This window comes from Mustela nivalis (genome assembly GCF_964662115.1).
Source record: "Mustela nivalis genome assembly, chromosome: 8".
Classification (NCBI taxonomy): domain Eukaryota; kingdom Metazoa; phylum Chordata; class Mammalia; order Carnivora; family Mustelidae; genus Mustela; species Mustela nivalis.
Window position 1 is genome coordinate 132921802 of NC_139027.1, and position 27684 is coordinate 132949485.

At 46.1% G+C, this 27684-nt stretch overlaps 1 protein-coding gene and 1 long non-coding RNA gene across 2 annotated transcripts; one reads left to right on the forward strand and one right to left on the reverse strand.

Moving 5' to 3' along the window:
- Positions 1 to 5136: 5136 nt before the first annotated feature.
- RNF114 (ring finger protein 114) lies at positions 5137 to 21033 on the forward strand. The gene is made up of 6 exons (XM_082744897.1): positions 5137 to 5332; positions 9400 to 9550; positions 11764 to 11870; positions 12225 to 12339; positions 17829 to 17936; positions 19182 to 21033. Exons 1-6 carry the CDS (start codon positions 5193 to 5195, stop codon positions 19245 to 19247), a joined length of 687 nt encoding a protein of 228 aa, XP_082601023.1. The 5' UTR covers positions 5137 to 5192; the 3' UTR covers positions 19248 to 21033.
- On the reverse strand, positions 20343 to 26663 carry LOC309871656. The gene is made up of 2 exons (XR_014315407.1): positions 21626 to 26663; positions 20343 to 21420 (listed from the first exon to the last, which is right to left on the reverse strand). It is a non-coding gene; the product is annotated as an uncharacterized lncRNA (long non-coding RNA).
- Between the last annotated feature and the right edge of the window lie 1021 nt (positions 26664 to 27684).

A 27684-nucleotide genomic window follows, 5' to 3' on the forward strand; every position in this document is an offset into this window, starting at 1 on the left:
ACAGGAATGAGAATTTTCTGCTCATTGAAAGATGATAAAGTTTGCTTCAAAATAGGGCAGGGGGTGGGTGAAGGGAGGATTTGACGAGGGTATAGAACACATAAAACTCATCATGATATGTAACTAACAAAGCTGGGCAACAGGTATATATAAATACATCATTCTATTCGCTTTACTTTCATATGTGTTTAAAATCTTCCATAATAAGTGTTATGATGTGGCATTAAGAAAAAGACACAGCTAAGAAAATGAATAGGCAAGCCACAGACTGGGAAGAAATATTTGCAGTACATAGATCTGATAAAGGATTTGTATATGGAATTTACAAGGTGTCCAAAAATTTGGTACAGTTCTAAGAGGTAGGCCTGAAATAGCTTTTAAGTATGTATGTATGTATGTATTTTTTTTTTAAGATTTTTTATTTATTTGTCAGAAGAGAGAGAGAGCGGGTGAGCACAGGCAGACAGGCCGGCAGAGTCAGAGGGAGAAGCAGACTCCCTGCCGAGCAAGGAGCGCGATGTGGGACCCGATCCCAGGACGCTGGGATCATGACCTGAGCCGAAGGCTGCTGCCTAACCAACTGAGCCACCCAGGCATCCCTGCATGTATTTTTTTTTTTAAGATTTTATTTTTTTATTTGACAGACAGATCACAAGTAGCAGAGAGGCAAGCAGAGAGAGAGAGGGGGAAGCAGGCTCCCCGCCTAGCAGAGAGCCTGATGCCGGGCTCCATCCCAGGACCCTGAGATCATGACCTGAGCTGAAGGCAGAGGCTTAACCCACTGAGCCACCCAGGTGCCCCCCTATATGTATGTATTTTTAAAAGATTTAATTATTTCAGAAAGAGAGAGTGGGGAGAGGGGCAGAAGGAGAGAGAGAATGCTAGAGCAGGCTTGCTGCTGAGCGTGGAGTCGGACATGGGGCTTGATCTCAGGACCCTGAGATCATGACCTGAGATGAAACCAAGAGCTGGCCACTTACCCAACTGAGCCACCCAGGCGCCCCAGCTTTTAAGTATTTAAAGCTCAAAATTGCTTGTGTGCTACACCTGTGAGCAGCTCTGTAGTAGCAGAACTTTCTGTGGTGGTGGGGATGTTCTGTGTCTGCTATGTCCAGTGCATACGTATCTGCTAGCTACGTGTGGCTCTTGAGCTCTGGAAATAGGGCTAGTGAGACAGAGGAACTGACTCTTTAGTTTTGTCTTTAAATGTATTTGCATTTAAATAGCCACAATATTGGATGGTGCAGGCCCTAGGGATAAAGCTCTGAAAATAGAAAAAATAAGAGTATATGCTCTTGTAATGTAGACAGTTATAGGCAAATTGCCCACTCAGGAGATTGTATTGTCTGTTGGTGCGGAATAAATGGCCACAAATTTAGTGGCCTAAACAACACACATGGATTATCTCAGTTTCTGTAGGTGAGGAGTGTTGGCACCAGTGTGACTGTTGGCACAAGGGCAGGAAGATCTCCCTGCAATTTTCTTTAGGATCCTTTTTTTTAAAGACTTTATTTATTTATTTAAGGATTTTATTTATTTATTTGACAGAGAGAGAGATTACAAGTAGGCAGAGAGAGAGAGAAGGGGAGGCAGGCTCCCCACTGAGCAGGGATGTGGGGCTCGATCCCAGGACCCTGAGATCATGACCTGTGCTGAAGGCAGAGGCTTAACCCACTGAGCCACCCAGGCGCCCCTAAGATTTTATTTATTTGACAGAGAGAGACACAGCGGGATAGGGGAACACAAGCAGGAAGAGGGAGAAGCAGGCTTCCCACTGAGCATGGAGCCTGATGCGGGGCCTGACCAGGGATCCTGGGATCATGACCTGAGCCAAAGGCAGACGCTTAACAACTGAGCCACCCAGGCGCCTCCGTTGAATAACATTTTAAACCATCTGTCACTGCCTATTTGAGATCCCGTATTTCTCCTCTGAACCTTGCCAAGGATCTGGCATACAGGAAGCCCTCAGGGACTCCCTGTTGCCTGAATGTATGAGTCTACATTGGCAGAAAAATCAAGTCTGCAAAAACGTTGAGCCTGACCAATTCCCTACTCCAGGCTCACAGCAGATCTGAGATGATGTGGGCAGTCCGAGAGAGGCTGACCAAAGCTAAAGGACAGGGAGAGACTGTTGTGGGAAATAGTTTCCTTAAGGACGTTGAGAAGGGAAAGTTTCATTCATTTAACACACATTATTAGGTTGATTGCGGCTGAGTATCGGGTGTGGTGATGAGGACTGGCGGTGTATTTGCAAGCTGAGAAGATCATGGGGACATTCTCATTGGGAATGCCTAGAAAAAACAGGAAAGGGTGGAGTACATTCAGGCTGGTCGGGCACTGATGGGGGTGGGGGCATCAGGGGGTGGAGGGTAGAGAAGGCTAGTGGTTCTCAAAGTATGGCTCCTGGTGCAGCAGCATTGGCCTCCCCTAGAATACTGTTAGAGGGGCACCTGGGTGGCTCAGTGGGTTGAAGCCTCTGCCTTTGGCTCGGGTCATGATCTTGGTGTCCTGGGATTGTTGGGCTCTCTGCTCGGTGGGGAGCCTGCTTCCCTCTCTCTCTCTCTGCCTGCCTCTCTGCCTCCTTGTGATCTCTGTCAAATAAATAAATAAAATCTTAAAAAAAAAAAACCCACAAACTGTTAGAAATGCAAATCCTTGGCCCTACCCTCTACCTCCACTGACCTGTTGCATCAGAACCTTGGGGGGTTGGCTCCCACAACTGGTTTAGGTGAACTGAGACACAGGTACTCTTTTTTTTTTTTTTTTAAGATTTTATTTATTTGACAGACAGAGATCACAAGTAGGCAGAAAGGCAGGCAGAAAGAGGAGGGGAGGGAAGAAGGCTCCCCGCTGAGCAGAGAGTCCAATGCAGGGCTCAATCCCAGGACCCTGGGATCTGACCTGAGCCGAAGGCAGAGGCTTTTTTTTTTTCTTAAAGATTTTATTTATTCATTTGACAGAGATCACAAGTAGATGGAGAGGCAGGCAGAGAGAGAGAGGGAAGCAGGCTCCCAGCTGAGCAGAGAGCCCGATGCAGGACTCGATCCCAGGACCCTGAGATCATGACCTGAGCTGAAGGCAGTGGCTTAACCCACTGAGCCACCCAGGTGCCCCAGAGACACAGGTACTCTTAAGTGCAAAGGTGCCAAAGCCAGACTGCATGTGTCCAAATCCTATCATTTTCTATTACCGTTAAAAGGTAATTTAATCTTTTTGTGCTTCAATGTGCATAGCTGTAAAATGGGGATGATAGAGCCAAAGTCATAGGTTGCAATGAGGATTTATTTATGTAAAATGCTGAGACCAATAAACATAAAAAAGTTCAATCCTATCCTTTTGACTCTGTAACTAAGTGTATAAGGTCGTGGTAAGTTCATTTCAAGAGACCAAACTGGGGGCAATCCAAATGAAGCCTGGGTCTGGGACTCCCATGCCCCTACCCCAGGGTCTGGCAGCAGCTACAAGGCTAACACAAAGTCTTATGAATACATATGGCACACCTCTGCCCCTGCCAGAGAAACCTCATCCTCGGAGGGGAGATGGGGCATATTTGGTTGGGAAGAGATCAGACGCAGGAGTGCCTGCCACAGGGATGGGAAAAAGAAACAGTAGAATGTAAACCCCTTGGGCCGCTGCATATGCATGCCAAGTTATTTATTGGTGAAAAGATGCCCGCATGGATAGCTAAATACAATCCTCCTGCATTCAATTAACCTGGTTAACAAACAGGATTTATTTGTCCTGTGTCGACTCCATATTGTGAGGCCTCTGGGGCCCTTCAGAATGGAAGCTTAATTGATCATTGATTTTCCTGGTCAGGAAAACCTGGTTAGAGTTGTTAGCAGAGCCTGCCTTTGAACAAGATGTATCTTTCCTTAAATGTGCTGTCCACAAGAGCCTAGTTGGTGCAGTACCAAGTGGAGACAGTTGGCATTCAAAACATCTGTGCTCCAGGCTGGGGGCCTTCTTGTGAGACTGAAGTTTGGACTATCAGCTTCCCATTCTCTACAGAGCTGTAGTTGGGCCCCATGGCCAGGAGGCGAGTGAACACAGCAGTAAAGCATGGTGACTCCCACTTCTGCTTTCCTTACTGGTTTACTGGGGCTTCGTGCCCATAGCCTGTCTTCAACACCTCTCCTAACGGCTGATCTCCCTTTTCAGTGTCAAGAGTAACCGGCATGAATTAATAATGCTGTCTTGTTTCCACTGTATTTTTACATTGCTCTTAGAAATGATTATTTTCTATTCGTAGCTCAGGGAGTAATATATCTCCCTTTAAAATTTGTTTGCCTAAAAAACCCCAATTTTTTTTAACGAAATATATTTGCCTGAGTTTAAACCAAAGGCAAGTCGATTTGGGATGAAATATTAAGTAAATGTAATGATTTAAATTGAGGAAACAGGGGCGCCTGGGTGGCTCAGTGGGTTGAGCCGCTGCCTTCGGCTCAGGTCATGATCTCAGGGTCCTGGGATCGAGTCCCGCATCGGGCTCTCTGCTCAGCAGGGAGCCTGCTTCCTTCTCTCTCTCTCTGTCTGCCTCTCAGTGTACTTGTGATTTCTCTCTGTCAAATAAATAAATAAAATCTTTAAAAAAAAAAAAAAATATGGGACGCCTGGGTGGCTCAGTTGGTTGGGCAGCTGCCTTCGGCTCAGGTCATGATCCCGGCGTCTTGGGATCGAGTCCCACATCGGGCTCCTTGCTCCGCAGGGAGCCTGCTTCTTCCCTCTGCCTCTGCCTGCCATTCTGTCTGCCTGTGCTCGCTCTCTCTCTCTGATAAATAAATAAATTAAAAAAAAAATTTTAAAAAAAATAAAAAAAAAATAAAAAAATAAATTGAGGAAACAGTGGCTGAAACACAGAGCCTGCTCCAGTTCTGCAGGTGTCTGGATCTGACTACCGTGTTTTCCAGATTTCCCGCGGCTTCGCCCTCCTCCCGTCAGTTCGGGGAGGCAAGGGAGGAGGAGAGGAGACTGGGACAGGAGGCGTGGCCCACTCACAAGTCCCATCCCATCCACGCGCCCTTTCCACAAGCCACGCCCCGAGCGCCCCTCACCGCCCAGGGTCCCGCCTTTGCCCCGCCCCGGCTGGCCGCAAGCCCCGCCCCAAGCGCGCGCGCTAGCCCGGTACCTCGCCCCGCCCCCCTGGGCTCCTCCTTCTCGGCCGCCGTTGCGCCGCTCGGCGCGGCAGGAAGATGGCGGCGCAACAGCAGGACCGTGAGGGTGGTGCGCAGCTGGCTGGGCCCGCAGCGGAGGCCGACCCGCTGGGCCGCTTTACGTGTCCCGTGTGTTTAGAGGTGTACGAGAAGCCGGTGCAAGTGCCCTGCGGTCACGTGTAAGGGGCGAGCCGGGGTCCGGTCGCGGGGCAGCCTGATTAGGAGGGGTGCGGCGGGGTGTCTGGGGCGGAAGCGCTAGGACCGGGCTAGAGGGTTCTTTTCCCCGGGCCCTCCGGGGCTCCTGAAGGTCGGTGGAAGTCGGCGGGGCGCTCTTCTCACTTCCAAGTATTCTGCGGTTTGTTGAGCGCCTGCTGTGTTCCAGGCTTCTGTCAGGCTCCTTACCCGTGATAGTGGAGTCGCACCGTGCTGGGGATTAGGTAGGGTCTGAGGTGGGCCCTTGGTGGGGCTCCCGGCCGGCTCATTCGGTAGAGCGTGTGACTTGTGATCGTGGGGTCGTCAGTTCGAGCCCCACGTTGGGCGTAGAGTTTACTTAAAGTCGGACTTTGGACCGTGGACAGCCACGGTTTCTCTTGAATAATCTGTGCATTGCTCCTACGTATGGTACGCCTATGGCGTCGTGTATCCAGCTCTACCAAGTAATTCGAATGTGCACTGAAGTTGGAAAAACGCTGAACTAGACTAAAAGAACAAAAGGGAAGTCTTGATAATAGATTTCACCGGTCTGCCATTAACTGTGAAAGGGGTTGGGAGTTGCAGATAGCTCTTTTTAGTATTCCTACCTGTGTACGGGCTTTGCTGCATTTTGTTTGAAATTGAGCCTCCAGGGCCTGCATGTTGCTGATGCATTGGTTGTGACGCTACAGGAGAGGGGTGTGAAAGTGACCAGTACAGACTTTGGGCTGGGCTACGTGCCTTGAGGTTGCAGGATTTGAATCTTAGCCTTGCTCCATCAGACATAAAAACACCTAAGCTGAAAGAACTGTAGAAAATGTGGCTACTTCTTGCTGCTGAGTGTTGGCTTTTCCTCAGTGGCCTCCCGCAGTGCTTATCTTGGGCATTATCTTGGCAATGGTTTTAGAACATCTTTGTTGGAGAGTAGACACAACAGGCTTCTGCTGGGCCACAGGTATTTTTACTCCTCCAGCAGTACTGCAGGGGAAGGGGGTTGACAGCCATTTTGCAGGTGAGGGGACTGAGGCTCAGGTAGGGCAGACTCACCATTGTCTGACTCTTCCCAGATGAACCGCAGGTGTTTCCTTGCCAGCACAGAAAATAATTTGGCACCTGGTAAGGGCTCCCCAGCCATACTGACTGCTTTTTGCTTCTTCAGGTACTCTAAGTTCTTTCTAGCTTTAGGCTGTTCCCACTTGCGGTTCAGTTAGCCTGGAACGCTTCCTGCCCCATCTGCACTTCCCCTGTCAGCTACCCCAAATCCTTTCGGGACTTCACGTCCCAGTTTAACTTCCCTTATCATCATTCCTTTTTAAATTACTTCCTTGCTTCACTCCCGGCACTTCCTTCCTCCCCTTCTTCCTTGTGGAGAGCCAAACTTAGGGATCATGAGGGCAGTGACCGTATCTGTGTTGCCCCTTTCTGTATCCCCAGTGCCTGGCACAGTGTCTGAGTTTCCATCTTCCAGTTTTACATTCAACATACCAAAATATTTGTATGCCCACCATGTGCCAGGTTCTTGGGGCATAGTAAGAAACAAGGTGATTCTGCCCTCAAAGTTTACAATCCAGTGAATTGATGATAAATTAGGCTAACAAGTGTTAAAACTATTGTGAAAATTCAGTATGCAGTGGGAGGGTATTATAGGGATCAAACTGGTGTGTTTGGGAGTGATCAGGTAATGAAGGGATGGATGACATAAGAAATTGGTGGTGGAGGCTAGATAGTGTTCTCATTGAATCATCTTTTCCTTGGTTCAGCGCTCACTACTCTTACCTGATTTTGGATTAATTCATTGGATTTCATTCACAATTAATATTTATAAAGAGGCTTGACCCGGCACAGTTTACCGATGGAAGAGCAGCAGAAGTTGAGATTTCCTTGAGCCACATGAACCTTTCCTAGGTCAGAGGTCAAGGGGCAGTACTGGGTTTCTTGGCTCTTTTCGGTACTCACCATCCTGGTTCCATGTGTTCATCAGTTCGTGCTGATGAAAGACAGATGGGTGCACCTCTGTGAGGGCAGTACAAGTCCCCTTTAGTTCCAGCCAAGTGCTTTTTTGCTCAGCCTAGTTATTGGCAGATTTTTGCTAACTTTCATGCTTAGAAACCAGCATCATTGTAGCTTTTGCTGGGTGGGGCATTGAGTTTTTATAAAACTTTATTTCAGGCCCTGAATGACTATGTCCCTCCAATTAAGTGGAATATAGCTGGAGAAGGGCAGGTGGCTGGAAGCCCAAGAGAAGGCTGAACTAGATCAAGACCTGTGAAAAAGGAAAGAGAAACGAAAAGCAAGCCCAAGACTCAGGGACTGTTTAAAAGCAGGCTTGCATGGTGGGCATGACTCAGGCACAAAGTGGCTGTGAACGTTTGGTCAGCGAGCTGTAGCCTGGTGTGTGCTTAAAGGCATGAAGCTGCTTTTTTCTACCAGCTGGGCTTGGTTTCTCTGGGACCTCTGCTGTCTTGGGTTCCTCTTGTGATCTGCCTTTGAGAAGAGTTACAATAATTGGTGCCTGCAAGGCCCGTTCTGCCTCTCCAACCTAACCACTTGCCCTCTCCTGGTGGTCTACCCATCCTGGTCCTTTCTGCTTTTTAGAACTCCCTTTGTACTTCATATATAGTCTCTTTGTGGAACTCTTTGTGTGCAGGTCTGGGTGACTGTCTGTCTCCTCCTAGTTTTAGGTCTTAGCTCAAATATCGCCTCCTTAAAGAAGCTCAGTATCATCCACCTCAGCTGATCTCTGCTCATTTGATTTCCTTCCTGTCTTTAATCGCTGTCAGAATGAACATTTGTGTCTTTCTCCACTTTGGAATATAAGCATCAAGAAGACACGGATTTTGTTTACTTCTCCACTGTGCTTTCAGTGGTGAATCACTAGACTCATCCTATCCCAGACTGGTTTGTTTTGTGTGGCAGTGTTAACATCTAGTTTTATGACAAAAAGGAAGAAAATCCTTAGAAACAGTAAAAATTTGTCAGTGCGCAGGTTAGCTTTCCTGAGTTCTTCCTGGTGGGTTTTGTTATCTTAAACCTGTTGGTTATGTAGCCAGGCTGTTTTCATGCCGTGTTATCCTCTCTCACTGTGTACACCACCGCTCAGCATCACTCCCTGCATAGTTCAGGATAGAAACTTGGCCTTCTTTGACTTTCCTTCTCCAAATTCAGTGAGTTCCCAAGTCCTACTGACTCCACTCTGAATCATTTCCTGAGTTAATTCTCTGTGGCTTTAGGCCATTAGAATTCCTTGCCTTAGCCATCTGCTTGGTTTCTACTTCATGCCTCCTGTCTTTTCTCACCTAATTAAAAAAAAAAAAAAAAAAAAAGGAAAACCAACAACTCTCATCCATGATAACCTCAGCTATTTTTCTAAAACTTGGACTTGGCCTTGTTGATATCTTTAAACATCTGGGTTCCTACTGTTTTTGAGGAAAGGGGTTAGACTTTTATTTCCTTACATGCCTCATGAATTTTTAAGTCTAAGTGCCTGGAATATTCTTATTTACCTCTGCCAGCCGAGCTCTTTTAAAGCTCTTTCGTGAACGCTGCCTCTGAAGACATATCAGCGCTGTCCTTCTTGGGTCACAGCGAGGTGGTCTTGTCTTTGTCTTATCATAGAGTTTTGCCTTCACCTCTAAGGATAGCGCCTCCTGTTTGTGGTGCTTGACCCTGGACTGAGGCTCTGCTGCATGTATTCCATCCCAGTAATCCCAGAGGTGGCTACCACCATCCCCATTTCATAGAGGAGAAGCTGAGGTTCAGGAAACCCCACCAAGATCCCTCAGTGGCCAGTGTTATGAAGACTGTGCCACAACACCTTTCACTGTGTGTCTTTGACAGTTTGTGTTTGTTTCTGTTGGTGGACCTGTGTGTTTTTGGCAGGACACTTCCCCTCCTACCCCTTTCTGGCCTGGGAGGACTTAGTATCTGAATCAGAAAGAGGGAGCAATATGTTTTTATAATCCATTATTCATTGATGTCTTTTAAAAAGTTGATCCATTTTTGTTGTCTTGTCTCCACAATGCATGACGCTGGTTCTCTGTGTGTCTTGTTCTAGCTTTTGCTCTGCATGCCTGCAGGAATGTCTGAAGCCGAAGAAGCCTGTCTGTGGGGTGTGTCGCAGCGCTCTGGCCCCTGGCGTCCGAGCTACGGAGCTCGAGCGGCAGATTGAGAGCACAGAGACTTCTTGCCATGGCTGCCGTAAAAATGTATGTGGAAGTAAAATGGAAGAGTCAGTGTCTTTTTGTGACAAGAGGGGGTAAAACGCAGAGCTGTTGCCACGTTGTTTCTGAAGTTAGAGCTTGACTAGGTGACTAACAGCACGCGTGCATGCTGGTTATCAGTGGCAATGGCTGTGCTGTTTTATTTTAGTGACCATATTGGTTTTACTTTGTTTTTTTAAGAGTTCGTTTAGTGTATTATATATTGTAGCTTTGAAAACCATAGGAGTGACTTATCCCAGTTTCTTCCCCTATAAAAGAGCCACTTCCCCAAAGCATTATGGGTATAATGGTAGGATGCCATTTCTTTTTGTTTTGTTTTGTTTTGTTTTATTTTTTAGGATGCTATTTCTTAATTTTTTAAAATATAAAATGAAATCAGCATCTCAGAAAAGCTTCCTGCTGTTGTGAGTTTAAGGGGAGATGTTACAATCTGTATCATTATGGACATAAAAGATACTTGAAGTTTTTTAGTACTTGATAGGGAGAGATCATGACATAAAGGTCATTATGAAATTACGTGATTGTAAGAGCAATACTTAACATTTGAAATGCATCCATGCTCTTTTGTATAATCGTATTAGAATCAAATGTATGTATTTCACCATCTATATAAAGGAGAAATACTACTGTTTTATTTCCTAAGAGATATAGCCTTATAGGTTTTGAAATCATGATTTTGTTTATTTTGGACTGTACAAACAAAGAATAATGTAGGTTTGCTCCTTACTCCAGAGATTACCTCTTGAAAAGTGATTTAATTTAGAAGGGCAAAACATTTTCTGCGCTTTGACAAATAACACGTAAGGTTTTTACAAACACCTGTGTAGGAATTTCACAAAATAGGAGCATACTATATAATTCTAGAACTTTTTCTCACTTTTTATTTATTTATTTATTATTAAATTGATTTATTTATTTTCAGAAAAACAGTATTCATTATTTTTTCACCACACCCAGTGCTCCATGCAATCCGTGCCCTCTCTAATACCCACCGCCTGGTACCTCAGCCTCCCAGCCCCCCGCCACTTCAAACCCCTCAGATTGTTTTTCAGAGTCCATAGTCTCTCATGATTCACCTCCCCTTCCAATTTACCCCAACTCCCTTCTCCTCTCTAACACCCTTTGTCCTTTTTCTCACTTTTTAAGAAACTTTTTCACTTAATGAAACTTCACTTGCTAGACATGCCAGATTCATTTCTTTAACCACAATAGTATGGATGGCCGTGAATGGATATTCCTTATTTACTTCCTTTCAGAGTGATTTAGCACTATAGGTACAAAGTGGTTATCATTCTGAATAGGACTATTTCCCATCCCTTTTAATTGGGAGCTCAAGTTCTTTAGCTGGAGGTAAGACAGGAGCATTACGGTAAGCCAGAGCTCACATAACAAAGCTTGCTTTTTTTCTTGTCGTTTCCTTTAATTTTGAAACTCAGGATATTAAAATGAAATTACCCGTTACTTTATGCATACATGATGGGTTTTTTGTTTTTTTTTCTGTATACTTTTGATTTTTCTCCATTTTTAAAGATTAGTGATTGTATTGCATTTCCAAGTGTCCTAAACCTCCAGAAATGTTTATCTTATCTTCCCTTTATCTCTCCTCTTCATTCCTTCTGCTTTTTCTTTCCTTTTAGAACACCTGCGATGAAGCATTCTCCTCTAGGTTTTCTTTCTCTTTCCATCTTGCAAAGACTAGATTTTATAAGAGAAATAAAACTCAGATTTGGGTGTTTTTTTTTTTTTTTTTTTTAAGATCATTTATCAGTATCTGGCATTCTGTACTTTAACTAAAATTGCTGGTCTTTATCTCTTTTACTTAAATGATTACTTTTACTGCTGCGTATAATGAAAGTGGTTCTTGGCTTGCTGTGAGGAGACTAGTTTAAACACTATGTGGAAAACTGAAATCTTCCCTGGGTTTGCAGTATGTGAGCAGAGAGCATACCTTGAATAAAAGCAAACTTCTAGAAGAGTTACTTTGAGTGGAGGCAGTTGTCCTGGGTTGGGCAAGTCAGGCATCAGCCTTGGTATTAACGAATACCCTGCAACAAATGTGCTTTCAGCCCCTGTAAGCATAGCCAGGAGTCTGGTGAGATTGTTTGCCAAGGTGGTACTGGTCTGGTTTTCATCTTGATCTTGCTTTGGGACTCTGTTGGCCCTGACTAACTTATGGGCTCTGATTCTTCCTGTCCAAGTTTTTACTATCCAAGATCCGGGCCCATGTGGCTACCTGTTCCAAATACCAGAATTACATCATGGAAGGTGTGAAGGCCACCACCAAGGATGCCTCCCTTCAGCCAAGGTAAATGACTTAAAACACTCCCTTAGGCAGAGGTTAGCTGTTGCTATGAGGACAGTGAACACTTGGCATGATCAAGGGTTTAGTTGTAGGAGTTTGAGAAAGTGGAGGTATAATTGCTAACCTGGCTACACCTGATGTCAGTTTTTGTTTTGGGGGTGGGGTGTGGAGGGTTCCGAGCTCACTTCATTTATTAGCTCTGCTGTTACTTTCAACACTTGACCTGATTCTGAAGTAATTGTCAGAATCCCTGTCAAAGCACACTGAATGTTGCTCCTTTTTTGGAGGGTACAGTGGATAAAGTGTGGAAAAGTACTCACAGAGAAGTTTTTTTTTTTCCTGCCTTTCATCTTCCAGGAATGTCCCAAACCGTTACACATTTCCTTGCCCTTACTGTCCTGAGAAGAACTTTGATCAAGAAGGACTAGTGGAACACTGCAAGTTATCCCATAGCACGGATACCAAATCTGTGGTAAGAGGAACTAGGTTTTGTTGTTTTCCTTTTTATAAAAAAAAGTCAAACTTACAGAAAAATGGACAGGATTAGTACAGTGAACGCGTGTGCCCTTCACCTAGATTCACGGATTAATAACATTTTACCCTGTTTGCTTAATGATACTCTGTACGTACATATATTTTGCTAACCATTAAGTAATAAGTTAAAGATAACCATGACTTTTTGGTCCTACTCACTTCAGCGTGTTATTTCCTAAGAACAATAACATTTTCTTACAAAATCACATTTTTGTGTTTGTCACACTCAGGAAATGTAACATTGACACAATTTAATAGCGAATTCATGTTTAAATATTAACAGTTGTAGAGGCGCCTGGCTGGCTCAGTCTCGGTGACCCCTGTTCTCAGGGTTGTGAGTTCAAGCCCCATGTTGGCCATAGAGATTACTTTAAAAAAAAAAAAAAAAAAAAAAAGGAATACCCTGAAATTTTAATAATTGTAATGTCCTTCATAGCAGTATTATTCTGCCCCCAAATCCTGGATCTTTGTGCTTCGTGTAGCTGTCATGACTCTAGTGCTCAGCTTTTCTTCACCTTGCATTACCTTGACATTTTTAAAGAGGACAAGCCAGTTGTTTTGTAAGATGTCCTTCAGTTTGTGTTTGTTTTCTCATCATTCCATAAGCCATGTGTCCTCCGGGTGCCACATCAAGGGTCACGTGGTGTCTGTTGGCCCTGTGGTTGGTAATGTTACCTTGGATCCCTTGGTGTCTGTGAGGTTTGTCCTCTGGAAAGCTACCATTTTCCATTTGAGAGTAGTTTGTAGTTGTGGAGAAACAGAATGTGTATGAAATTGTTAGGAAAGTGCTTATCAGTCTTGTGACTGATCGCAGACTGGCATGTAGTTCTGTTTTGTTTTAATGTTTGGATGTGGTCCATGTCAGCAGGATTACCCCTTCCTCTTTTTTCCCCCCAAGTAAGCTTTGTGCCCAATGTGGAGCTTGAACTCACAATTCCGAGATTGAGTCACGCACTCCACTGACTGAGCCAGCCAGGTGCCCCCTTGCCTCTTAATGTCATTGACAGACTAGGTCTTTTTTTTTTTTTTTTTTTTTAAGATTTTATTTATTTATTTGACAGAGAAATCACAAGTAGGCAGAGGGGTGGGCAGGGGTGGGGAAAGCAGGCTCCCTTCTGAGCATAGAGCCCCAGGCAGGGTTCGATCCTAGGACCCTAAGATCATGACCTGAGCCGAAGGTAGAGGTTCAACCCACTGAACCACTGAGGTGGTTCAAGCTAGGTCTTGATACAGCCTCCACCATAGTTTTTTTCAGTTTTCCATTTATCTCAGACTGTTCTCCTGAACTGTATACTTAGTTCTTTGGTCACACTTCAGCTCCCTTGCCTTAAAATGTGATGCATGGACTTTAGAATGTGCATGAGCTTTTGTGAATAGGATTAAGCCTGTTGGCATTCTTTTTGTTTGTTTGTTTGTTTTGCAAATGTTAAGATACACCTGACCTTTTTGAGAATACATTAGGTCTTCTCTAGTCTTACCAGGTCACATTCCAGTTAGTACAGCCACTTTTTACATGGGGCTCCCTGAGTTCTTACTGTTGTGCTGTGACAGATTTGACAGATAAATTCCCTCTTGTCTGCTTTTCCCAACACTCCTCACTAGGGAACCTGGCAGGCTCGGTCATTGTAAGTCATTTTCAGCCAGGCCCTGTTGCTGCTAGGCACACATGCTCTCTGGTAACTGTTCTGGGGACTCTGTTTGCATTAAGTTCCTGGCATGAACCGTCCGCATCTTTTCCAGGTAACACTGAATCCTGCTTTTAACTGAGTTCAGAGTATCAGGTGCGAATTCCTTTCTTCTCTCTTCCTCCTTCTGTCTCAGGAACTCTCTGATCTAGCCCTGAGGTCACAGACTGGCAGTCTATGGGATATGTCTGGACTATACACATTTTACCTTCCCTTTTAACCTTTAAAAACCAGAAGATTCTCTGTCTTGATACTCTGCATTTGAGAAACTGGAGGTTCTGGCAAGAGCCAACTGGCCTAGAGTAGTTGCTGCCCCTCTAGATGGTCTGGGCTTACATCTGTCCTCCTTTCTCATGTGCCTTACTAGTCTGGTCCCTGTGAGCACTTGAATTTGCAACCCTTATTCTTTGTCCTTAACATTCCTTTTTGTGTTGAGGAAAAGGCTCCTTTCCAAGCCTGGCTCTGCTGGGGTCCTCAGGCTCACACAGAGGACTGAGCAGAGGGCCCAGCCCAAAGTAAGAGTACCTGCTCCTGCAGCTTACCCTGCCCTGTGTCTTGTCTTACCTCAGCTTCGCTATCTACCCACGCCTGACTTGTTTTCCTGCAGACATGCCCATCTTCCTTGGCTCCTTGGTGAGAGGAATACTCGATCTGTTCTCTCCCTAGATAATGTTCAGTTGATCTTTTCCCTCAAGCTTGTTGTTTTCCAGCTGCTGCTCTTTGAACCCGTTTTTTTCTCCCCTCCAGATTCAGCCTCCACCCCTGCTGAGTCATGTTCTCTGTGGTCCCAGCTGACTTAATTGAGTCCTTGCTTTCTGTCACCTCTTTGCATATTTTTTCTTCTTAAGATTTTATTTATTTATTTGACACAGAGTGGATGCACAAGCAGGGGGAGCTGCAGAGGGAGAGGGAGAGGGCTTGATCCCAGGACCCTGGGATCATGACCTGAGCCAAATGCAGACAGACACTTGACTGACTGAGCCACCAGACATCACCACCTCATCTTCACAATTTTTAAAATACATTTTCTTTGTGTGTAGTCCATTCATGGTAAAAAGTGTCTCTCTAGCCCATTCCCCCTAGTTTTCCGGCTCCCTTCGATAGCATTAGTTCCCAGTATTTCTTTACATTCTTGCATTTTATTCTGTTTGGATATAGTAAATGCATTATGTTGCCATTTGCCATTTTTATTTAATAGAGGTAAACCTGATCTAAAACTGAAACTCCACACTATGGTGACCTGCCAGCCTCTCATGAGAGATCACGCACAGAGAATTGATTGTTCTCAAAAATAAACAGCCTCACCACTTGATGCTAATATTTGTCTTTCTGACATTTATATCTTTATTACATAGATGACTTTGGAAATTTCTGTAGGCAGATGGCAACCTGAAATGGGCGTCGAACCTGCTGTTTCTCTGTGATGCCAGAGTAGCTTTGCAGTGCACATTCTTTGCCCACAGTAGGCAAGATAAGAGTTATGTTCTGTGAAAAATACCTGAAGCCAGGGTTTCAGCTCTTCCTTCAAGATGTTTTAGTTGTGGGGTGCCTGGGTGGCTCAGGGGGTTAAAGCCTCTACCTTCGGCTCAGGTCATGATCCCAGGTCCTGGGATCAAGCCCCGAGTCAGGCTTTCTGCTCGGCAGGGAGCCTATTTCCTCCTCTCTCTCTCTCTGCCTGCCTCTCTGCCTATTTGTGATCTTTGTTTGTCAAATAAATAAATAAAATCTTAAAAAAAAAAAAAGGTGAAACAATACTTAAAAAAAAAAAAAAGATGTTTTAGTTGTGATTCTTTTTTTTAAAAAGATTGTATTTATTTGACAGGTCACAAGTAGGCAGAGAGGCAGGCAAAGAGAGAGGAGGAAGCAGGCTCCCTGCTGAACACAGAGCCCAATGTGGGGCTTGATCCCAGGACCCTGAGATCATGACCTGAGCCGAAGGCAGAGGCTTTAACCCATTGAGCCACCCAGGCGCCCCTTTAGTTGTGATTCTTAATGACTGATCACTCAAAAGCAAGTGTGAAGAGACACACAAACACTACCCACCTGTCCCCTTTGCACATTTTCTGTTAAAGTTTGCCAGACAATCTTAACTGTTTTGGTAATTATAAGAATGATAACGGATGTGAAGTAAAGTGTTGAGACTGGAATTCATTTCCTACCACCATCCTGCCCCATAGTTTTTAGAAGGGAATAAACAAAGAAGTTTGTGTGCTGTCCAAGGCAAGTGGCTTGACTGTGTTGTAGAGCTGGTTAGCTGCAGAGCCAGTACTGGAACCCGGGTGCGATAGCGCGTGTTTCTTTCGAATACCTCGTTTTTTGTCAAATAAGTGTGCCAAACTAAAATCTAGGTGTTGGGGATAAGGGATGGGTCATCAAAGTATTACCTGCTTTTCTGTAGGTTAGAAGTTCTATTGCACGCTAAGTTTTACAGTGCAGACATACATTTTTTTTTTTTTAAGATTTTATTTATTTATTTGACTGGCATAGATCACAAGTGGGCAGAGGCAGGCAGAGAGAGAGGTGGAAGCAGGCTCCCAGCTGAGCAGAGAGCCCGATGTGGTACTCAGTCCCAGGACCCTGGGAGCATGACCTGAGCCAAAGGCAAAGGCTTAACTACACTGAGCCACCCAGGTGCCCCCAGACATAAATTTTTAACACATCTTTGCCTGTGTTTATAAAATACTGCCTTAGATCTGGGTTAATTTGGTTAAGGGTTAAGTGCACTCATAAACTTGATAGTGCTAGAGTACTTTGTGGTTTCTGGTACTGCAACCTGCTTTTCTCTTTTTCCCCCTCTTTCGGCTTTCTGAAATCCCTCTGGTTCTTTTGTCTCTGTTGAAGCCTCTCTTTCCACCAGCTGTTGGCCCTCTGTTCTGTCTCCTTTCCATCTATAGACTCCTTACCTGTTAATGTTTCAGCCTTTCCCATTGGAAGCCATCTCCTGCTTAGTCTCTGGACCTGACCCACCTTCTAGCCCCATAGCTGCAACTTCCAGCCCAACTCCTTCCACAAAGGAGTCTTCCACTGTTTCGGACTGATCTCTTGCCAGCCCCTTTTGTCACCCCGTCTTCCTTGTAAACAGTGGGGTTCCATTTCCAAGCCGACCACTTAGGCCTGCTGCTTCCCCAGGCCCAACTCCTCTCTGTCCGTATCTGAATTTTATGTTCTAAGCAGACTGATCACCTGGCTGTTGGCCTATCCTGCTGCCCCCTGGCCTCTCCTCTGTGCCGCTGCCTGTCTGCCAGAGCACCCTTTCATGTTCTCTTTGTCCTAACAGATACCTCCCTGTTTTCAAAGCCCACATTGACTTCTTACATGAGGGCTTTTCAGCCTCAACCCTCTCTTCTAAGCTTTGACTTTGTAAAAATAGCACAGAAGGCTGTGTTTTACTTCTCAAGATATGGTTTGTCGTTTCCTGGGTTTTCTTTGTGCTTTTGGATCATTTTGTCTGCTGGGTCAGAGGGCCAGAGTCTAGGCCGTGGCTGGGCTGACACATGGCCTGGTCACAGTAGGGGGTCAGAAAAGAGTGGTGTCGTGCCTAAAGCCTTTATGCATTCTCAGCTGTCATATGACCCGAGGAGGAGGCTGACTGTTCTCTGGGATACAAACATGCATACGAAGGAGTGGCCAGGCCCTAACCCCATGTGTCAGGAAAGCTGTCCTGGGGGAAAGGAGGCCAGATACAGGCCACAGAGGGCTGAGCTCAAATGTCAGGTGCCTGACTGTGCTTCTTTGTTGAAAGGTTTGCCCGATATGTGCCTCAATGCCCTGGGGGGACCCCAACTACCGCAGCGCCAACTTCATAGAGCACATCCAGCGCCGGCACCAGTTTTCTTACGACACTTTCGTGGTGAGTCTGGAGCCCAGGCCCTGATCCTTCCCCTGGGGGACCAGCGCAAGGATCTCCCTTCTCTTACCTGGAGAACTGTGGGTCCCATTGTTGGGTTTTGTCACGGGTGTGATGGGCTCCCTGGAACAGCAGCCGTGTGCTCTGTCCCCGTGAACCCGGTGAGTGGCCAGAGCCTTTGTTGTGTGGTGTTGAAGAAGGTGAATTGGCCAGTCATCTGCAGTGACACATAGTGAAAGCTTGCTCCCTCGGTTTTTCCCCAAAAATGTTTCCTACTTCTTTTTGATATGTGTAGTTTTTCACCTGTTAGGGAACCTGGCTTAGGATCCCAAAGGTCAGATGCTCAGGGGGACCAGGCCCATAATGGCAGTGGTCCTCGTGAGGATTCGCACGCTGTTCGGTATCCAGCCCGTCCGGTCCAGCTGATCGTTAGCGTGTAGAGGTAGAGGGTTAGTACTGCCTGTCTCCTCCACCTGCCCCAGCAAACCAGGAAGGCAGAATGTCGTAGGAAGTATCACATATTTTTTTTTAAAGGGCTTGAGGTCAAACAAAACACATCCACTCACCAAAGGTGTTCATCCAGCTTGTATCCTTTCCCAAGAGCTAAGCGGCTTTGAAGGGACCCACTGTTGTCTTGGCATAATAGTAATGGGTGAATTTGGCCACCTGTTTTTCAAAGTAAATGGCCAGTTTGTTTACAGATAAATGTCGTGAGGTCTTAGAGTAGTATTCAGTCTTAACGGCTGTATTTCAGAACCTGAGAATGAAAGTGTGACTCTTTCCTAAGTTGTCACAAAATATTTATTCTCAGTCTAAGAGAGTGTCTGAGGTTCAGACTTCAAAATAACTGTCCTTTTTGTGAGTGCTGTGAAGAGGAATAAGGTTCCTAAGTTCTACCCAAGTAGATAATTTGGCCTCATTGAATCAAAAAGGCAAATTTGACTCTAGTACTCCCCTTTGAGTACTTGGCCTGTGCCCCACTCCATACACGTGCCCTCTGGTCCTCATAGTCCCTGTCTGAGGAAGCCATCAGGATTTTCATCAGGCTGGGGCAGCAGAGGCACGAGAGATCAAGAGAGCAGTTTGCCTGCAGTTTTGTGGCCAGCATTGCACCCTGGAGCCGGGCTCGGTCCCGGGTCGGTCACGTCTAGAGCCCAACGTCCCCGGGCTGCACTGCTTCTCCTACTGAACGTGAGTCTTTGCAGCTGTAACCAGTGCTGAAGCCGCGTGTCTGTGTTTGGCCCACAGGATTACGATGTTGACGAAGAGGACATGATGAATCAGGTGTTGCAGCGTTCCATCATCGATCAGTGAGCAGTCTCCACTGGCCGTCTCCTGTTCCAGAGCTTCCATTGTGTGTGAGGCGTGGAACATGTGACTCATACACCTTAAATGTACAACGGACCTGTGAGCTCTGGTGTTAGCATAGGGTCCCTTCTGACAGGAAAAGAGGTCTCCAGGTCAGAGCCGTCCTTTCCTTTGGGGTCTCCCCTCCTGTTCATTCTGTCACATGTCCAGTCTCTGACTGCTCCTCAGCTTCTTCCTGGAGCTTCTGCTTCCTCTTCCGGAGGAGAATCCAGCTTCTCCACCTGTCCTTGTTTCACACGTGTTCCTCCCATCTAGAGTTCGTCTCCCAGGTCCTCTGAGCCAGCCAGGACCTTCCCTGGGTCATGAATAGCACAAATGAGACCAGCATCTCCTCTCCTTGTCCCTGAGGTGTGTGTATGTCCAGTTGCCGACAGAGCTCCTTCTGTCCTCTGGGAATTCTTGTTCGTTGCCAAAAGCTGGAGTTTTACCTCTTGGGAAGCGTTTCAGAAGGCCTATTAGGGTGAATGTTCTGGGTTTAGCATGATCTGATGCTGGAAGTTTTGATTAGTGATATTTTCCCACCACTCCTGCACACCCTTAGAATTAACTGGTTCAGTCTTAAATGCCTGCATGGTGCCTTTTTAGGATAAGGTGTAACCATACATTTTTAGTGACAATAAGTATTTCTAGGTTAGGAAAGTTAAACTCCAATTATCCATAAGCGGGGAGGAGGGTCAACTAAGAGCAGTGTGAGGGCCGTAGCTTTTTGGTTCTTATTTTCAGACTAATGCTGTGTTTTCAATTGACTGAGTCATGTTTACCTCTCTCTTTGGGAGCCTGCTTACATTTTTGTCCTCGAAGCATGAGAAGGAGTCCTCAGATGAATAAGAAGGAAGACGTTTAGGGGCTCCAGTGGATATTATAGTTATTTTATCTTTTATTTGGTAACTTAGATTAAACTGAGTATTGCTTTTCTATCACAACTGGCTTCCTTATGAAACTGGTTTCTGCGTGTAAATCAGTGTGTGAAAACCTGCCTTCTAAAGCAGAGGTTATAGGAAATCTAGTATCCCAGTCTGCTGTCTCTTTTTGACAAGACACACTGTTCAGAAGCCAAACACGTCTCCTCTGAGCACTTGTTGATGGAAACTGTCTAATGGAAGCTTGCTTTGTTAATAGCTCAAGAAACGTGAAGTTCACCATGTTTCACGAAGATTAATAAATACAGGGCTACGAGCTGTCAGTCTAATCTGTAGGAACAGAACCTTTGATTGACCAAAAGGCCTGTGGCTTTAGGTTCACTTTTTTGTGTCAGACCCCTCTACGCTGAGCACGGAAAGTTATTCTGATCAGTAGCTGAGGTTGCAAGTGACCACGTGCTTTGGGCCTGTGTGTACTGCTGTGGTGGGCCTCTCCCTCTGCCAGTAGGGGCTGCAAATGCCTTGTTCCCAGCAAAGACAGGGCCCTTTGGGGGCAAAGAAATGTTTTCTAAAGTGATATTGTTTGGGAGGGCTCAAATGTTAAGGTCTGTGTCTTCGCTGTCATTTCTGGAAAAAGTTCACTCTGACCTCCCTGAAGTGAGAGGTCTAAGTTTGGAGGGAAATTTGACAAAGCTGTCATTTGAGGGAATGGATGAGAGTGTGTCCATTTCACTGGTGGTACCAAGAAACTGATTTCCTTGTATTAAGTGCACTTCATGTATTTCTAATAAGATGACTTTCCAGAAAGTGAAATTTGTTAATGTTCTGGCTTTTAAATGGTGAAATATAAATAAATTTCCTAATTTATCCAATTGGCAAGCTATAATTCCTGCTTTCATTAACCACCTTTTGCTGAAGTCTGGGCCTGCGGAGGCTCTGGAAGATTGTTGCTCTGAGGGGAAGTGCTTGTCCGTCACAAGTCCCATCTGGCTCCGATTTTAGCTCCAGCGCTTCACCGGCTGGGGCTCACCAAGTTTGTCGTCTTTGGAAATTAAACACAACCCTCCCGTCTCATGGCTGGGAGCGCCGATGAGGTGAGAAATGACCATGCTCCTTGAAGCAAGGCTTTATTTAGACATGTGGCTTTGGCTCCATTCTGATGACTTGGCAGCAGCCCTGCGGTGTAGTAAAGGGTCTCGTGCATTAATATCTGAGGTCATGGCATGCTCACGTTTTCCGTTCTGCCTCTGGCTGTGGGACTTCGGGCAAATACTTTCTCTTTCTTTCTTTTTTTTTTTTTTAAGATTTTATTTATTTATTTGACAGAGAGAAATCACAAGTAGATGGAGAGGCAGGCAGAGAGAGAGAGAGAGGGAAGCATGCTCTCTGCTCAGCAGAGACTCGATACCAGGACTCTGAGATCATGACCTGAGCTGAAGGCAGCGGCTTAACCCACTGAGCCACCCAGGCGCCCATACTTTCTCTTTCTGAACCTGTTTCCCTACCATGAAATGGGAATAAGTTTCTGGCTTCTAGTGTCTTTATAAAGGAGGAGATATTTACTGTATATTAAATTGCTACCATTTCTTCATCCTTACAGTTTATAATTACACAACTGATGAATGTGTGCCCTGCACTGTGCTGGCACATAAAGGTGCTTAGTCAGTGGCTTATATGCCTGAATATAGAAAGTCAATCATTTTTGTCAGGAAGGAAATTATAAAGGTTTTTTTGGCCAAATTGGACGTTAGAACTTTTATTATTACAAATGATCAACTCAGGTGTCTACTTACTTTTCTTTTTTTTTTAAGAATTTATTTATTTATTTGACAGAGAGAGATCACAAGTAGGCAGAGAGGCAGGCAGAGAGAGAGAGGAGGAAGCAGGCTCCCCGCTGAGCAGAGAGCCCGATGTGGGACTCGATCCCAGGACTCTGGGATCATGACCTGAGCCAAAGGCAGTGGCTTAAGCCACTGAGCCACCCAGGCGCCCCTCTACTTACTTTTCATTACGTGTATTTAAAACAGACGTAGAAGTATTGCTTTTATCTAGTCATGCATTTCCAGGAATAGCTGCCTCTTGAGGATACAGGGATTCAAGAAGCAGCAGAAGCCTGGCGCGGCGCCTGCGGCCTAGTGTGTACTTCTGTGGCCCTTGGCTACCAGAGCTGCCTCCTTGGGCGTAGCCCTTCCAATCGCAGTCCCGTAGGAATCTTAGATTTACTGTGGCCAAAACTGAGCTCAGCATCTCCAGTTTCCTCCCTCCATGCCTCTCCTGCGTCATTCCCTCTCGCTGCGGAGGGTACCGGTAAGTACTCAAGCCAGTGATCCATGCGTCCTCTTACCCCCGCCTTCATACTTCCACCACCTTTGGTTAAGTTCCAGTAAAGTCCTGCACTCTGGTTGCACATCAGGAAGTCACCATTTGTGCCTGTCTTTCCTCCAGGTTGACATTACACACCGTGGCTGTCCTTTGAAATCCCTTGTCATCCAAGACAGGTCAGGAAAGTGACGTTTGAACTGAGATCTGAATGAGATACGGGACAAGCCTGTTGACCAGGTGGGGGAAGAGCGTTCCTGGAGGGAGTCAGTTCAGAGGCTCTAAGGTGGGAGCTGGTCAGTGTGAGACACTGGGCCACTGCAGCAAGGGAGCCGTTGTGAGGCAGCGTGTCAGCAAGGGGCTGTGGAGGGCAGATCTGGGGCTTTTCTGTAGCTGAGATGGGAGCGTTGCTGGTAATGAGTGACAAGACCCAGCTTGGGTTTAAAGAGGAATCTGCTGGCTGCATGTGGAGAAGGGACCATACCAGGGAATGCAGAAGCAAAGACTGGGGAGGTGGTGGCCACAGGAGTGCAGGGAGATGAGGAAGGTGGCTGACAGAGCAGCGGTGAGGTTGTCTGAAGGTGTTTGTAGAAGGGAGGTGTGAAAGCAAGTGAGGGGTCAAGACCAATTCCACGGTTTGGAGCCTAGACGATTTGGTGGGCAGAGTATCTTTATGAATTGGAGGGAGAACTCCCCCAGTGGCAGTTGTGGGGGAATCAGGGATATTTGGGGCGAGGGTGCTTTGGCCTGGGGCTAAGACTTCCAGGTTCTCTCGTTGCACACCGAGAACGTGCCAGCTGTCAAGCAATGCCAGGATGTGCCCAGCATGTTGTTGAATAAAATACTAGTCAGGACATTCCCTGTTTCGGTGCAGAGATGGGTGTGGATCAGGGGAGTCCTTAAAATGTATGACTAGACAAACTGTCTCTGCATGTGGTGTAGATACATAAGTAAGGAAGAATCAGGCATTTGTGTGTTTCATTTGCAGTGGTGAAAGCTCTCATGTTCAATTTGGCCGAAAATATTTTTCTTAAATTTCCTATTGGACAGGGAGGATTTCCTCATACTCACACATATGTGGAATGTGCACGTAGCACTGTGCTAGGCACTGGGGATTCACGCATTAATCCAATGTAGAATTATAAACGGATTAAGTGTTCGTGGTAAGGGATTAATAGATGGTAGCGATTTAGTAAATAGTAAATATTCTTTCTTTATAAAGGAACTAGAAGGCAGAATGCATGGGCTTCCAGCATCATCTAGACCTTTCTCCTTTCTCCACCTGGGCGTTCTCCTTCACTCTTCTGTGACTTGAGTATCTCCTACTACGGGCTTTTCTCCCAAACAGCATTTGAACATGACTGGGTTTCCTCTACCATCTAACTAGGGGCCCATATCTCTCCCCCTTCATGCCCAGACATCTTGAACTGGTTGTCCTCACCCACTGCTTCAGTTTCTCTTACTTGCCAATTTTATCCCTGAACTGCTCCCACGTATGCTTCGCACCCTGCCCCTCACCAAAGAGAGGGCCTGTCACTAACTCCAGCAGACACGTTAGTCTTCCGTGAACATCTTCAGCCTGTTTAGTGCCCTTGACGCCTCCCTCCTTTTAGAAGCATTTGCTTCTGCTGGCTTTTCTGTTGGGACACCATCCGGTTTCTCTTCCTGTTTCTTTGCTGTGTTCCTTTTCCTTGGCAGTTGGTTCCCACCTCTTAGCTATTGGAATTTTTCAGACTCTGCCCCAGACTCCATCTCCCCTCACACCCTGTCCCCGGGCAAACTCCCTCCCCCATTCACCACTCTTCCCTTGGCTTCCCTTGCTGTCTGCGTGCTGATGGACGCAGACCCATACATAGCTCTAGGGCAGGCAGCTCTCTCGAGCTCCAGGCCCACAGAGCCAGCTTCCGCGTGGGACTGTCCACCGCGTGACTGAAGGGCATCTTCAGTTCTGCATGGCCCAGACTGACTGCTCCTCCGCCCTCTTACTATCACACCCTGCTCTAGGTCCTCCTCCTCCCACCACCTTACAGGAGGTGAGGACACCATCCCTCCAGTGGCTCCAGAGTTAGCCTGAGTATCATCTTTAACTCCTTAGTCCCCCCACAAAATTGTGCTGAGTTTACTCCCAGGGAACGAATGCACTTGGGTTTTCTCATGAGCCCACTGCCACTAGCATCTAAACACCCACCATGATCTCACCTGAATTACTGCCACAGCTTTCCTTCTGGCCTCTCCAGTGTTCTCTAGCCAACATTCAGTGCATCTTGCCTCAAATGGCCAGAAGGATCATAGCTTTAAAACCCTTCAAAGGCTTCAGCTACCCTCACATCCAGTCCCAACACCTGAACATGACCTCCAGGCCTCCCCGTGCTCTGCGCCCCCGTCTGCCTCTCCAGCTTCAGCTCCCAACAGGCTCACTCACTGGGCTCTGATCATTTATGAGCCTTTCTGCACCTCAGGTGTGTCTCGTGTCTCCCACCATCCCTCTGGAATATTCAGTGCTGCTGCACCCTCTCCCCCCCTCACTTCCCCTGCTGCCTCTGCTCCCAATTGCAGTTTGGATGTGTCGATCAGAATTTCATGTCTCATGTTCCTACAGAAACTACTGGTGCTAATGAGGATATGTATTAAGCTGTTGTATAAATACCCCTACTATGCCATAAGGTTAAGCTTCTTGTCTTATTTACCTCTGTGACCCTATTGCTCAATATGTGGGTAAAATACAGGACTCCCAGGTACATGTTAATTTCAAGGGAACAACAAATAACTTTTTAGTATATGTATCGCATATTCACGAAGTACAATCTGATCAAGTCAGGAGATGAAAGCCAGGAATATTCATGCTGGGAAGTTATTTGTTGTTTGTTTGGAATTCACATTTAACTGGGCGTTGTGTTTTCAATTTTTAAGATCTTATTTATTTGAGAGAGGGAGGGAGGGCGCAGAGGGAGAGTGAGAAGCAGACTTCCTACTGAGCAAAGAACTAGACATGGGGCTCTATCCCAGGATCCTGAGATCATGACCTTAGCCAAGAGCAGATGTTCAGCCAAGGGAACCACCCAGGTTTCCTGGATGGTGTGTATTTTTATTGGTTAAGTCTGTAAAACCTATTCAATGTATATTAGCACAGTAAATGTTCTGAACATCTACTATGTGCTAGGCAACGCATACCTTCTCATTAAATTATTATTTGAGCAGTTATTTGTGCTCTCATATTAAGAATTTAAGCTCTTGAAGGCAAGGACTGTGCCCATTTTTGTGTGCTTCTGTCCTGCATACTTGGCCCCAAGTACCTTCAATAAATATTCCTAGCATTGAAATGGAGCTGAAAGGGAGCTCTTTTAGAGTAGTACTTCCTTTCTGTCGCCCAGAAGTAGGGCCCTATGCGGCGGTAGGGGAGAGCCTGAAGGGGGCCGTGTCTCCTAGTGCCAGGGACCGGGTCCGTGGTCCACAGGGAGGCTGGCCCTCAAACTGGAAGCGCAGGAGCAGAGCCTTGTTGGGCAGAGTGGGCGAGACTCGGGCAGGCTGGCGAGATATGATGGCCGCTGCTTGGTGGAAACCTGATCTGCCCAGGCCCTCCTGTCCCTGGATGCTTTCTTGCCTGTATTAATCTCCTTATCACCTGACCTTCCTTAGTGTCTGCCGACGTCCCATCAGGGGCTCACTGGGGCGCTGTGAATACAGGAATAACGATGGTGATAATCCTTCTCATCCCTGGTTTCTGACACAGTGCTTACTCTCAAATAATTTTGATTTAATTCTCAAATACCTGAAAGGTTTGAATCAAAGCCAGGCACTCAAGTTACTCCGGAAAAGTCCATCTCATTGAATCCTCCTGACCATCCCTTCAGGAGAGACCCTGATAGCATTCTCATTACCCACATGAGGGAGTGGAGGCCCCAGAGGATGAGTAATTTGCTCAAGCAGGGATCCAGCGGTGCAGCTTGTAGCACGGAGGTACGATCAGACGTGTGGTCTCAGGCACAATGTGCAGCACCTGTGCTGCTAGCTCTGCGACCTTGGACAGATTATTCTAACCTCTGGTTTCCTTATCATCAGTAAAATGGGGTATGTCTTCCTCATAGAGTTCTGGCAACCTAGTTTAATCACATAAAGCTATAGTACAGGCCCGGAACAAAGTAAGTGCTTAATGCCTAATAAATGAGCTACCCCTGTCACTGCTGTTTTTTTTTGTTTTTAAAGATTCCACTTATTTACTTGACAGAAATTACAAGTACACTGAGAGGCAGGCAGAGAGAGAGAGAAGGAAGCAGGCTCCCTGCTGAGCAGAGAGCCCGATTCGGGACTCGATCCCAGGACCCTGAGATCATGACCTGAGCCGAAGGCAGTGGCTTAACCCACTGAGCCACCCAGGCGCCCCCACTGCTGTTTTTAATCCATTCCTGAGACCACCCAGTGCCTAGTGTTTCCTGAGCAGCAGCTGCAACTGTTTGATGACTAAATGCTCTTATGAAGTGGGGTGTTTCCCAAACTTGGCCTGAAGACATGAATTACCTGGGAGTCACTTGGTATAAAACAGATTCTCAGGCCCTTCCCTTGGAGATTCTGATTGGTAGGCGGTGGGTGGGGCCTGGGAGTCTGTATCTTTTAGAAAGAACCTCAGGTAAAACGCATCCTTAGGCTAATTTAGGAAATCTCTACATAATGTAAGGCAGGCTTGTGTTACCACAAACTTCTTGCTTGGGTGGGGCAGTGACTCAGGTGATGTTTAGAATCAGGTGGACGAGCTTAGTCCCTAGAGGTCATAAGACTTTAGTGATACCTATACCTACCTACTTTAGCGATATCTAAAAATCATCTAGGGGCACCTGGGTCTCTCAGTTGTTAACCATCTGCCTTCGGCTCAGGTCATGATCCCGGGGGTCACCCCCCATCGGGTTCTCTACTCAGCAGAAAGCCTGCTTCTCCGTCTCCCACTCCCCCTGCTTGTGTTCCCTCTCTTGCTGTCTCTGTCAAATAAATAAAATATGAAAAAAAATAAAATCATCTAAACTGTTTGGTCTCAAACGATATTACCACAAATTATCTACAAAGGAGAAGTTAGTGACTTTGTAGTGGAGAAACCTAGCAGACAGCTTGACCGAGTGATTAAAGGTAGTCTCATTGGTAATGGGACAAACTGTGTGTCCCTTGTGGAAGGCACTGAGGACACAGAACCACTTCTGAGGTTCCCTGCAGAAAAA

Coding starts and splice junctions, on each gene's coding strand:
- RNF114 (XM_082744897.1), top strand. CDS start 5,193: ATGGCGGCGCAACAGCAGGACCGTGAGGGTGGTGCGCAGCTGGCTGGG. Junction 9,551..11,763: donor GCCATGGCTGCCGTAAAAAT/GTATGTGGAAGT, acceptor TTCCTGTCCAAG/TTTTTACTATCCAAGATCCG. Junction 12,340..17,828: donor GCACGGATACCAAATCTGTG/GTAAGAGGAACT, acceptor CTTTGTTGAAAG/GTTTGCCCGATATGTGCCTC.